At 36.7% G+C, this 12,943-nt stretch overlaps 1 protein-coding gene and 1 long non-coding RNA gene across 5 annotated transcripts in view; one reads left to right on the top strand and one right to left on the bottom strand.

Annotated features, from left to right (window-relative positions):
* The window catches only part of LOC133270826 (aldehyde oxidase 2-like), a 43,412-nt gene that overhangs the window by 24,170 nt on the left and 6,299 nt on the right, over positions 1-12,943 (top strand). For 2 of the 4 annotated variants that reach the window (XM_061456374.1, XM_061456387.1), the window contains 11 exons: positions 2,248-2,372; positions 3,361-3,494; positions 4,205-4,292; positions 5,792-5,878; positions 6,445-6,636; positions 7,683-7,910; positions 9,953-10,048; positions 10,929-11,057; positions 11,803-11,877; positions 12,227-12,279; positions 12,774-12,888. In XM_061456374.1, coding sequence (XP_061312358.1) covers positions 2,248-2,372; positions 3,361-3,494; positions 4,205-4,292; positions 5,792-5,878; positions 6,445-6,636; positions 7,683-7,910; positions 9,953-10,048; positions 10,929-11,057; positions 11,803-11,877; positions 12,227-12,279; positions 12,774-12,888 — 1,322 coding nt within the window. The remainder of the gene's footprint in view (positions 1-2,247; positions 2,373-3,360; positions 3,495-4,204; positions 4,293-5,791; positions 5,879-6,444; positions 6,637-7,682; positions 7,911-9,952; positions 10,049-10,928; positions 11,058-11,802; positions 11,878-12,226; positions 12,280-12,773; positions 12,889-12,943) is intronic. The other 2 variants (XR_009743936.1, XM_061456379.1) reach the window with 2 other exon arrangements.
* LOC133270887 (uncharacterized) overlaps positions 1-12,943 on the bottom strand; it is an 80,088-nt gene that overhangs the window by 63,836 nt on the left and 3,309 nt on the right. The gene's annotated exons all lie outside the window — the stretch shown is intronic.

Here is a 12,943-nt window from a genome sequence, read left to right as displayed (position 1 = left end):
ATAGCAAATGTGATCCATTTGTCCCAGAGTATACTCTCTGCATAAGTACCAGACCCATATTTAAGAAGTATCAATGAAGAATATTCCAGAAGCTCCTATTGTAGTTAGTTCTAGAATTTAACTGGCCTTATAATGCATTTTTCCTAATAAGTAGTCTGAATCTCTCTTCCTGCAAACTGTAAAGGTTCACCCTAAACAGAGTCCTCACATAGTCCTTATATTTTCCCCACAGATCACATCTGCTAACCTTTATCATTGTCACTGCTCAGTTCTCCATTATCTGTAACTTCACTATATCTGACTTCACGATGGTAATACTTCAGATTAGGTTTCACCAATGCCAAGTGGCACCTCCCAGAAATTCCATATAACATTAGTAACACAGAATAAGGTTAGGGTTGTGGTGGTGTTATCGACTGGATATACAGTCAAATTGTGCTGCTCTGTAATCCCTGCTTTAGATCTTGTTCAGTAGTGCTATCTAAACTACTGGCACTTAACCCATAGTGAACTTCATGGCATTGACTTCAGGCCATTTTCCAGTGTAGAAAAACCACTTTCAAATCTTAATCTGTCCTTTAAAGGGCTTTCATCCCTTTCCAGTCTGATATTATTTGTAGTTTAATTCATAGTTATTAAAGCAACCATGGGGTAATATTAGTGCCAGGAATAACTCTTCTATGATTCTATGTGCATCTTCTTTGCAGCTTGACAGCCAATCCTGCAAACTCCTTTCTGAGTGCAGTTTTCAACCAGTGGTATCCCTGATCTTATTTGGACTGTACTTCTAAATTTGTTTATAAGAGTAGTCTGTGGGACAGTGTAAAACACTTACTAAAATTAAAGTATATGATACCAAGATATGTTTCTCTTAACATTGCCTTGGCCAGTTTTAATACTTCCCCTAATTCTCTTTTTCTAACACTTGAATGCGGTTCTGAGATTTGTTAGTGAGCACCTTATAAATGCTTAGACAATTCATGTGTCCTGTTCATGTCCTTTTCCAATTGTCCTCTCATGACATGTATTATCACACCTACTTTCTGCTATTATCATTCCCTAAATTTCTGCAGCTTTGTTTTTTTCTTCGCTGAACACTAACTACACATTAATTAACTCCTCCATGATCACAGGAGGGAATGTAGCAGACCCTCCTGCCCCTTTGTCTTTTTCCAACATCAATTCTGTCTAGTTTGAAAGAATGATCAGATTTATCTCAGTTCTTGGAGACCTTTGAGCATGGAGACTCTGCATTTCCCCAGTCAATTTTTTCCAGTGCTTCACGAATCCTATCAGTAGAAGGACTGTCCTCATTGCTAACAATTTGCTTCAATGTAAGTAGTACTGTGCTTCTTGTTCTCTTTACTGTGAGTACGAAGCACAGGCTGTACTTTTCCTGTTTGCTGGATTGATTTGAAGATTCATGCCTTCCTTCACTTTAATGAGCTGAGGCCCTTCAGTTCTGTCAGTCTCCTCTGCTCTCCTTTGGACTTTCTCCAACTGTTCCCATCATATGTCATGTCACCCTCTAGTGGCTTCAGTTCTGATTCCTACTACTTCTCCATGAACATGTGTTTCAGAAATAACTGCTAAGGAAATATTGTCAGACCAAAGGATGGCATAAAGTTAAGGTTACACAGAGAATTCACAGAATTAGCTTTTACACTGTGCTGACAGATTTTCCTCTCTTTAAGGAAAATGGTACAAAAGTAAAGTGTTGCGTAGAAATAGGTAGAAAAAATGTAGTAAGAGAAGGGCATACTGATAGAAAGAAGGTAAGAAAGGAAGAGGAAAGCTGTATTTTCCCTCACAGCATGATTCAGAAGACATTATAATCCTATTATAGTAGAAGAGATGTAACCTCCTAAAGAATTAAAAAGCACAAAATATTAAATTGATACTGATCTTCTTGGGGGTGGGGAGGAGGGAAAGCTATACAGGCATTAGCTGATTGAATATTCTCCTCTTTATTTATTATTTTTCTGTTTAATAAGAGGAAAATATTCAGTCACCTAATCCTTAGGTTTAAACCTAAGACATAAATAAATTAAAACAAACAAACATGCAGAACACAGAATAAAGCAAAACAAACTACAAAAATAGCTCAACTATTTTTCTCTATTTTCTATTTTCTGTGGCAGTTTTTTTCCGTGCCATATATACATATATGTATATGGACAAATACAGATTTCCTTGCAGCTCATTTGAAACCAAGCTTACATTTTCCTATAATTATATACATAACAGGTGAATTGCACACAGGAGGACAGGAACATTTTTACCTGGAAACAAATAGTGTGCTTGTTATTCCAAGGGTGGAGGATAAAGAAATGGATGTGTATGTGTCAAGTCAGCACGTAACAGGTGTACAGGTAAAGCAAAGTATTAATTATACTTGTTTCTTACCTTCCTAAATAACCTTAAAGCTCAATTATATGGCCAGGTCTTATGATCTTCCCAATTTAGATTAATTGATTTTGATGTTTTTATGAAAATAAATGGCCTAACTACTAATGATGAAACTAGATGGAACTAGCTTTCTGCACAAGCAGGTCTTGTGCTATCTGTATTATCCAATGCAGTGCAGACACAAATGAGCAGTATTACTATGGGATGAACAAAGGGTATCTTGGATAGGTAATATGGCTGTAGTTTTCTCGTTGAAAAGACTAATAATTTCTTAGACATATTGGCCAAATCCTCCTAAAATCAGTGAGAACCTTCAGCGCAATCCTGGTCAATCACATTTTGGCAGCAGTGAGTGTCTTCAGCTTTTAGAAAGAGTACTCAGACAAGTTGCATTGCTCATATGAGTAGTTACATTGATGATGATGGGGTTATAATTATGTATAAATAATAATAATAAATGAATAAGTAAATAATAACAACATACAAATCATATAAAGTTAAGGGAAAAAAAAGGTTAATAGGTCCTAGCTAACAACAGAATTGGATTGTAGGCCTGTAGAAAATAATAGCTTCAAAGAATATATGTTAATTCCTTCGTGTTTCACTCTGTTCCATTCAGCTTGATATTTTAGTGGATGCTTTCTCTCCAGCTACATATGAAACCTGCAATTCTAGAGATTATCATATCTGTCATTAGATAATCAAATTAGTTTATGGACCTATTTTTACATTTTCACTATTCTGTAAAGACCAGATTGTGCTTTCACCAGCATATTTATCTATTTGAAATCTTTTGTTTGTTTCTTTCTTTCTACAGCAACTCTAGTTTTCTGCCCAGGATTCTCAAACCTGTTAGCTTTAAGTGTATGGTTAGCCATAGAGAATAGGCATTTTTAATATACTTTGGGAGGTAACAATTCTCAGTAAAATCCTGGATATTCATTTTTGCAGGAATTAGTGGCTTCAGCTTTAAACCTCCAGTCCAATAAAATTATGTGCCATGTGAAACGTGTTGGTGGAGCATTCGGTGGGAAGATTACTAAACCTTCACTCTTTGCTGTAGTTGCAGCAGTGGCAGCCAACAAGTAAGTTGGTTTCATCAAAAGAATGATTTAACTAAAACAAATAAAAGATGACAAGACTGAATGAAAAAGGAACTTCAGTCCTGAGCCCTACCTGGGGGTTATCTTGATGACATCATCTTTTTTCATCTCTTTGGCAGTAAATCTTGGGTAGAGGCTTGAAAGTTCTCTGGGCTTTTGGAAAAAGTATTCACTTAGTATCTGAGAGCCAGAAAAAAAAGGCAAGGAGGCAGTTTCTCTCAGGGCTGAGCTGTACAAATCCCAAACAATCAAGCTTTTCCCAAGCACAGTGGCTTGAATTTCACTCTAGATATTCAGTGAAAGGGTTTTTTTTTACCCCAATACATAGGTGTGCTCACATGAGCCCTGTGTGCCGCAGCTCTCCTTTACTCTGACTTACTTGCCATGTCCTGTGCGTGCTTCACAGAACTTGCATCTCCCTGTTGAGAAGCTAAAGAGAAACTGCTGAAAAGGTCATTTTTTCTACTTTGTTTTTGAGGGGAAAATCAAAACTAAATTAAAAATCTGCTGAAACAGCCTAAACTCAGGCATGGTGAAAGTTTAATAAGTTTAACAAGTTTAATAAGAAACTAAAACATAGAATGGACTGATTTATTGCCACCACTAGGTGTTTGGCCATGTGCTTGTAATGTTATTTGCAATCTACATGCATAGGATATAAGAAAGGTGGATTTTTTTTATGTTCACTTTAGGACCGGGCATCCAGTTCGTTTTGCCCTTGGAAGAAATATGGATATGTTGATCACTGGTGGACGGCACCCTTTCTTTGGAAAATATAAAGTGAGTGAGAGGAGATATTTTGCTCAACTACTGGGTAATAGTTTATTCTGCGCAAATCAGCATAATTTCATTGACTAACAAGATGCAGTAAGAAACCAAATTCCTCCTCGTCTGAAATCCTAACTGAGCACCAACCTTGCCCTAGTCCTAAGAGCACCCTGACAAATGCTACGAATCAAACCAACAGCTATCACCATATTCCTACAACCCAGGCAATATCCAGAAAAACCATGAACACCCATCCCTTTTCTTGAAAATACTGCTAACATCAGCCCTATCCCATGTAAATCAGAATTGAATGCAAGCCACTTCTCAGATATGAAGCCAGCCCTGCAAGGCAATGCAAGATTCAGCTGGTAGCAAAACTCTTCCTTTTGCCTTCTGAATCCTTACATTAAAGATAACTGGGTAAACAATGCCAGCACTGAAGTCAGCTTGGCAGCTGCTAGTAGCAGGGGCAAAAATCTTCTCTTTAGTGTTGGTGTATGATTTAACAACACTAAAACCCTCCAGGACAGGGTTTAGAGTTCAATATGGTTTGGGTAAAGAAGGCTGAGGAATTGGTTTTCCAGTTCCAATAGCTCTTGCATGAGCTGTAGAGTTTGGCTGATGACTGTTTCTGTAACCCCAACCCTAACCTTTCCTTTAATTAAATGCAAAAACTGCAAAAACCTGGATGAATTGCTTAACTACATTAAGCAAAAAACACTCTCCCCATCAATCCCATCTTTTCTCCTACCCATGTATGCAGGATTTAGCCAGCAATAATATTCATTATTTCTTATTTTCCTTATCCTTAATCCTAATGGAGCTGCATCAGTTTACATAATTTAACAAGTTGATCTCCAGTTATTTTACAGTTTTCTATGATTGTTCTCCTTTAAATATTATTACATAAACTACTAAAAGTACAAACCCATACATTACATTAAAAAAAAAAAAAAATTAAGAGGAAGGAACCAGAACTAGAATTCAAACAAATTTGGCAGTTATTTCTGAACGTGTAATCTGCAAAATATATGCACCATTGGTTCATGTTCTTATGTTGTCTAGGTGATGAAGTCATCAGGATGAAAGATGATTACAAAAGGGATATTCCAGAAAGTAGAATAAGCATAATAATAATTAATATTTTCTTCAGTGATATCGTCATCCTCTTTCTGGTCTCTGTTCATACAGAAAACAGCGGTAAACAAGCTTTTCAGATTCTGAGTACAGACAATGTCTATGTAGAATAGCTTTGTGGGTAGCTGAGTTATTCTGATGATTTGTGGGTTTATATGTATTTTACTCTTGGTTTGCATATTCAGATCCAAACTGATGTCATCCTATAGACAGAAATCCATGCTGGTAATTTTTCTAGTTCACTGGAAAAAATGCCATTGTGTTCCGTAGTCTGAACCTCAGGTGGTATTTGTTAACCACCTAGCCTATTTATAAAGAGAAGTTTGAAATACAAGACAGAAATGACCCCTAATGCATCAGTTGATATATTACAGGTTGGATTCATGAATGATGGTAGAATCATAGCTGCCGATTTTCAGTGCTATATAAATGGTGGCTGTACAACAGACGAGTCTGAATTGGTAAGTCCTTCTTCATTGATGCCACTTACACTGCCTGAACAGGTCACAAAAAGAAAATAACAGCTCTCTGCCACAGTATCTTTTTATTAAGAACACGTCTATTCTTGTTAAGTACAACTCCCATCTTCCTAAAGTAAAAATGCATCTGTGGCCCAGAGGTTGATTACAGAATATTATTAAGGGGGTACAGTATTTCCTGTTAGGTGGTATTGGACATAGAAAAATCAGATTTAAAAGTTCAGTGAATATAGAGAGACAGTAAGTTTTATTATGGAGCCTATTGTCATAAGGTTACTTCTTCACTTCTCCAAAACTGAAGGTCTGATTTTTCTCTCAGTTTCACCCTGTTGTAATTCATTTAAGTTAAATTCAGTTTCTCAGATTCAAACACAGTTTCTTTACTTAAATTGGTGTAAAAAAACAGTAGAACAACAGGCCTTCCAAGTATAATTCTACTCTTCATTGAAGTAATTATTTCTCTTTGGTGTCTTGAGTGTCTTTCACAAGTTTCACTGTCTTCTTAGAGGAAACTAAGCCATTTGAACAACTATAACCTCTTATTGCAGGTGATTGAATACATTGTGTTGAAAGTGGACAATGCATATAATATCCCAAATCTCCGAGTCAGGGGCCATGCCTGCAAGACTAATTTGCCTTCCAACACTGCCTTTCGTGGATTTGGGTTTCCCCAAGCAGGTCTGTTTATGGAGACATGTATTGTGGCTGTGGCAACCCAAACTGGCCTACCACATGAGAAGGTAAAAGAACTGAGACTGCCAAATAAAAAATGGGATAACAGAGAATTCTAGGACCGAGACTAGTGGAAGCTCCTTATGCTTAAGCCAGATCTTGTAGAACCAGCTCCACCAACTTTGCTTGGGCTGAATAGTACCTTATGCAGCACCTATGCATCCATGGAATACTACTTGATATAATACAGATAAGAGTGAACAGGTCCACAATCTGTTGCAAAATGTTTGATGACTGCTATTAGTAGGATCAGCTTCAGTCAAAACAGTGTAATCTTGTGTACAATGTGACAAGTTTTAGGTCACTTTGTGTATGTTCAGCTGTTACCTGCATCTCAGCCTCTCAGAACTGGACTTTCCATTTTTTCTATCCATCCATCTATCAACAGTTTAGTTAGCTGGCTCCTGCCATCCCAGGTACCAGGCTGACACTTTGATTTCTCCCCAGCCTTTGCAGACAGTGCCCCAACAGTTTGAATTGCTGTCCTTTCCTTTCCAATCTTCAAGAGTTATCCTTTCCTTACACGCTGTTTAGTCCAGTGTAAGCTCTTCCCTTTTTTATGTGTTGTTTATGTGTTGTTTTATATTCAAAACAACAGTTTATAAAAAATTTTACTTTCCTAGGAAGACACCCATTATGTCTTTTCCCTATTTCTTTGAATCTTATCTTTCCCATTTACTTACTCTCCTTTACTACACCTCAGGAAAGATTTCAGACATATCTCCAAAAGACAAAGAGTTTTTTAGCTTTAACTTCTGCTTCCACTAGTCTTATTTACAATTTGAGTTTACCAACCTTCTTTGCATTGAGTAGTCCTTGTGAACAATTCCGCTGTCACCATTTAAGTTCACAGGCATTTGATGCAAGCAAAAATATCAGGCCAAGTGAGCAGGGATTTCCTTAGAGAAAGGGATATGGCATTATGTTTAATATAGCTAAGTATTCATTATTTTATTGCATTATATCATTATATGACATATTATATATATAATACATCAATATATTATATGGCCATATTTATTTTCAGCACTGTGTAAATTTGATTGCTGTTTAGGTTAGGGAAATAAACATGTACAAAGGAGTTAACCTAACATCCTTCAAAGAAGAGTTTAATGCAAAGAATCTGTGGAAATGTTGGGAAGAATGTTTGGACAAGTCTGACTACTACAACCGAAAAGCAATGGTGGAAGAATTTAACACAAAAAATTACTGGAGAAAGAAAGGGATTGCCATCATTCCCATGAAGTTTTCTGTTGGATTTAATGAAACTTATTTTCATCAGGTAACCCCTTTGTAACAGTGCTTTTACGATCCAAGGTCCCTACTTTTCTTTCAAAAAATAGAGGAAGCATAATCTCTACTGGAAGGAAAGAGAAAAGGATTCCAGCATGCTGGACTAGCGTAAAATATCATCTACTGAAGTATACTTTGTTTCAGAAAGAGTATCACTCTCTCTGGCTGATATCTTTATAAATGCTTACTCAGCATTAGATAGGACTTCCAGCAACCTGACTTAGTGAAAGATGTCCCTGGCCATGGCAGGAGCGGGTGCTCTAAATGATCTTCCTTTGGCTGAACTGGATGATCTTGCACTGAAGGTCCCTTCCAACCCAAACCATTCTATGATTTTATGAGTATTCACCTCACAAAAATGTGAAATTTTGATTGCCTTCATGCTGTCTTTGCTCAGATAAAAGCTAAGTAATTCACTGTAAAAATGTGGTACTTGGAATCTTCCATAATCTCATCCATAGTAAGAAAAATTATCACTCCCATAGACCAGATAGTACCATATATATATATATGATAGGTTAAGCTCTACGACTGGAAGTTTTCATGGCTCAGGATGGTGATGTTTCTGTGAAAACCTTCCAGTTCTAATTTTTTTTTAATTCATACTTTGAACCAAAAATTCTTTCAAATAAATTTCAGATTAAATGAACAAACGTTAAATGATCAAACAATGCATGGTTTGTATGTCAGTTTTTTATCCATTTCTTGATTGTTTCTGTTCACGTTTGTAGATTAACAGCTCAGAGAAAGATTAATATATTTCATACAGCAGTGTTCTCATGGTAAAAAACATTGAATCTAGGAATCAATTCATCTGATACAAAAGGTCAGGAAAAGGCATAAACGATAGTTACATTTCATCAAAACCTTAAAAATAAAGCTCAGGTATTGCACTGAGTTTCCGGAAAATCTAGATCTAAATCTTAGAGGACAGATTTATTGTCTAATCTTGTCTCTGTCAGCTAAGACTCTAACTGGCATCAGTAAATGTTAGCTGATTGCAAACATCACAAGTTGTCACCACAGAGGGTTGCATGACCATTATTTCTCAATGTAGAATTAATAACAAATAAAAGATGTCCCGGGGGCACTGTATTTCACAACACCTCTCAGGCTCTACTGTTTGCTTTCTGAGTGCTGGTAGCTGATTGCATTCTACAGTGAAATGTCTCTACAGAATTTCTGGTTTTCTTTCATATCCACTTGCTCCTTTATAGTAGTGGATGCCTTGTACAGGATGATTTCTTTCATCACCCTCCACTGGAAAGTTACTTGTTGTTGATTTTACCATGAATGAAAGTTCATTATTTCCATTCCCATTTGCTTCTTGCATTTCCTGTGTTTAAGATAGCTATTTATTGGTGCAAGGCTGCGCCAAAATACAAAAAAAGTGTATTAGGTTCTAAATCATTCCCTTGACACCCTGTAAGAGAGAATGCATGAGCAGCTGTGTCATTGCTCCATCAAAATTGCACACTATGAACGCCAGTTTATTATTACTTTGTATGAATACATGCAAACAAAAAGGACTAGGACTAATCCCTCAGTTTCAGAAACACAGAAGTACAACTCTGGTATTGTTTGTTCTAAAATAAAAGTTCTGTAGGTGTTCACAGTAGAAGATGCCTTGCCATCTGACAAAATGCCTTTGATTCAAGGTTCAGATTCTGCTCTGTCCTCCTTTTTGTTGTGGATGAGGGAATAGTATGTACGGCTACACACACATTACAATTGGAGCCAGCATGTTCTTAATTCACCCAATTTCCCAAGAAGAAAAATATGCTTTTCTATTATTTAGACTAATTACTGTGATTGCTGCAGAACTCCATTGAATAGCTGCTATCTCACTTAGAGTCTATCCTGTCTTAGAGCTGTAAAATTTGTTATTGTCGGACTGCTGGAGAATTTCCACTCCCTTTTAACAATATACTGATTCTTGTTGATTCAATCTATCTTTGCATTGTTCTTTTTGCTATGCATCTTTGTTCAGTGAAGCAAGAAAATTACCAAGTTTTTGTGGCTTTTCTTTAGGCTGGAGCTCTCGTCCATATCTATATAGATGGGTCTGTGCTAGTCACTCATGGTGGAATTGAACTGGGACAAGGAATTCACACTAAGATGTTACAGGTGAGTTAGTTTGCATCTGAGGCAAATAAAACATAAAGATAACTGAACCAAAAGGATGAAGGGCACTAAGAAATTCAATAAGCAAATTCTATAGACATAATAAAGCTAGGTTTAATATTGGGTTGTTGCTTCTGAGTTACTGATAAAGACAAAACTTAGGAAAAATACAAGTTATAAACAAAGTGATCTTCAAAGACCTGGAAAGATTAACATCTCTGTGGTAACATCACTGATATCAGGATAGCTAATGACCCAATGTTTGTTTGCAGAGGGAGTTAAAGTGGTGAAAGTTTAACTTTGTAGAGTGTCCAACACCAATAATAGCATCAGTTAATTTTCATGCATTTCTGGTGTAGTGATAAATAAAACTATGTGCCAAATAGGTCATTCTGGCGCTAAAACTAGGTCAATCCTTCAAAATGAGCTGAATGAACATCTGAATATTAGAACACTGTAAAAAAAAGATAAAGTGGGAACACAAGCTAACAAAGCCGTTTCAAATGAAATTGAAAATAAAATATACAGATAAGATTTGAAACTCCATAAGCGAAAGTGATTGTTTTTTTGATTTTTATTAAGTTTTGCATATGTAGACAAAACCTGATCAGAGAGAACAATTAATTAGAGGCAAAATATATAGTATTGCATGGTATTGTTTTATCTTCTGTTCTATTACCTGAATTTACTTATAAAATATTTATTTTACAGGATAATTGTTAAGGAAGACTTTTGTGTTTGTCCTAGTCATAGTATTACTGTTGAATTAGGTCATTTCTGTGTGTACATGTATATAGAAAGAGATGAATGGCATGATGAATTGCTGACTTGAAACTGCATCTTCAAGTGGGACTGGCTATCTTTTTGTTTACCTTTATTACAGATTGTCAGTCGTGAACTGAAGATACCATTGTCATATATACACTTCTGTGAAACAAGCACGACAACTGTACCTAATGGCAAATACACAGCAGCATCAGTTGGAACAGAAATCAATGCAAGAGCAGTCCAGGTTAGACTTATTACCATTTTTTCACATAATCAGCTGTTCTGTTGAATACTGAATGTCCCTCTGAGGATTCATCATTTTGTTTTGGTTTTGAGCAGCTTGCAGTTCTTTTATCGCAAAATCTCTCTTGATGATTTATTTTACATGCACAGTTTAAAACAAGGCAAATTATGGAACACTGTTAAAAAGGGTAAATTCTTTTCTGCTTTACTGTATCAGATTTATAAATGGGGATGGGGGGGTTAGATTGCCAGTAGATGAATTTATGGATCTTTACTTTATTCTGTATTTACACACAATTTAAAGGAAAATGTAGCATAAGGTATGTTTCAGGTATTTTTTAATAGTTAGACTGAAACACCCTTATCCTCTTACATCATTTGGAACCAGTTCTGCTTTAATTTATTTTTTAATAAATCATTCAGGCCAGTGGTTTTCTATCTAGCAAATCAAAATAGGAGGAGAGTCAGGTCCCTTATCCGTTTTTGTTGATGGTTTCAGTGGTAGCCTGGTATATGAATACTTAAGTTACATTAGAGAAGATGCCAATGCCACTCTTTACTAAGTGCCACTTTCCAGCTGGCAGTTTGCAGAGTACAGAAATTGTCGGTAAATGAACAGAGTTACAGCCCTCAGAATGAATTTAACAAACTAACTTCACTAAGAGCGAGCCTGTAGTGCTTTGAATACAGCAGAAAGACTTGGGTTTGTGGGTTGGTCAATGGTGCACAACCTTCTTCCTCCCTAGGATGCTTGTCAAATCCTTTGGAAGCGTCTGGACCCTATACGAAGAGACAATCCTAATGGCAAATGGGAAGACTGGGTAAATATGTCTGTTCCTTACTATTAAATTATGATAAAACCATGAGTGTACAATGAAAGCCGTCATTGCTCTGGAGAGAGGAAAGGGCCTCCCTGCATGAGTGAACCGCATGAAGGAAAAGGATAAACAGTGTACAAGCAAGTGGTGCAACACAGTGTCTGGTAAATCTGGCCAACTTTAGAGATTTTGCAATGTCCCCCTTCTCAAAGATATGTTCAGGGAACAAGGGAATGTAAAGTTTTAACTTAGGCTCTTTTTTCTTTCAAATGGGTTTTTAAAGTTTTTTCTTTAAATATGAAGAAAAGAATTCTTAATTTTCTCTCTGTAATAATGAGTATTCCTTTTGCAGATCAGTGAAGCTCACAAACAAAGCATCAGTCTTTCAGCTACTGGCTATTTCAAGTAAGGAAAGCCATTAGTTTGTTTTAATTTCTCGTCATCACAGGTGCTACTTTGTCAGTAAGTTGCAGGAAGTATAAAACTGTCCCCATTCAACCTTCTCAAGCACACAAACCATTAAAAACCTGGACCAAAGACTGCAGTGTCAGAGAAATTCTTCTCTTCAACCCATATTGATTTTAGAAGCACTTTATGTACTTGGGTTAGCTATTTTGACACTTGATGCACGATCTTCTCCAAGGTCAATTACGGTAGGACACAGGAGGCCACAGGGAATTTTGTTCCATGGCCATCACGGTTTGCAATCCTCCTATCCTCCCAAATTATTCCACGCCACAAATATTTAGCAGTGGTGCTAGTCTTTGACTACAGAGATCCTATGAAAATAGTTAGTTTACAGAGTTTATATCATGACTCAACAGTGAGGACAAGAATAGAGGGTGGGGGTCGTCTTGATCAAATTCATCTATCCTGAGGGATGTTCTTACTTCCTCCAGAGGTTATGTAACAAACATGAACTGGGACACACAGAAAGGCCATGCGTTTCCGTATTTTCTCTTTGGAGTTGCGTGTTCTGAAGTAGAAATAGACTGTTTGACAGGAGCCCACAAGGTAATGTCAAAAAATATACTGAACTTGAAGTAGAGTTGGGTGAATTTCCCACCAC

Source organism: Pezoporus flaviventris, unplaced genomic scaffold (genome assembly GCF_033815535.1).
Source record: "Pezoporus flaviventris isolate CSIRO_AGI_PZ_B2104156 unplaced genomic scaffold, CSIRO_AGI_Pfla_v1 ptg000001l, whole genome shotgun sequence".
In the NCBI taxonomy this organism is placed as follows: Eukaryota; Metazoa; Chordata; class Aves; order Psittaciformes; family Psittacidae; genus Pezoporus; species Pezoporus flaviventris.
The sequence above is the reverse complement of the archived record's forward strand: the minus strand, read 5'-3'. Positions and strand labels throughout refer to the sequence as shown.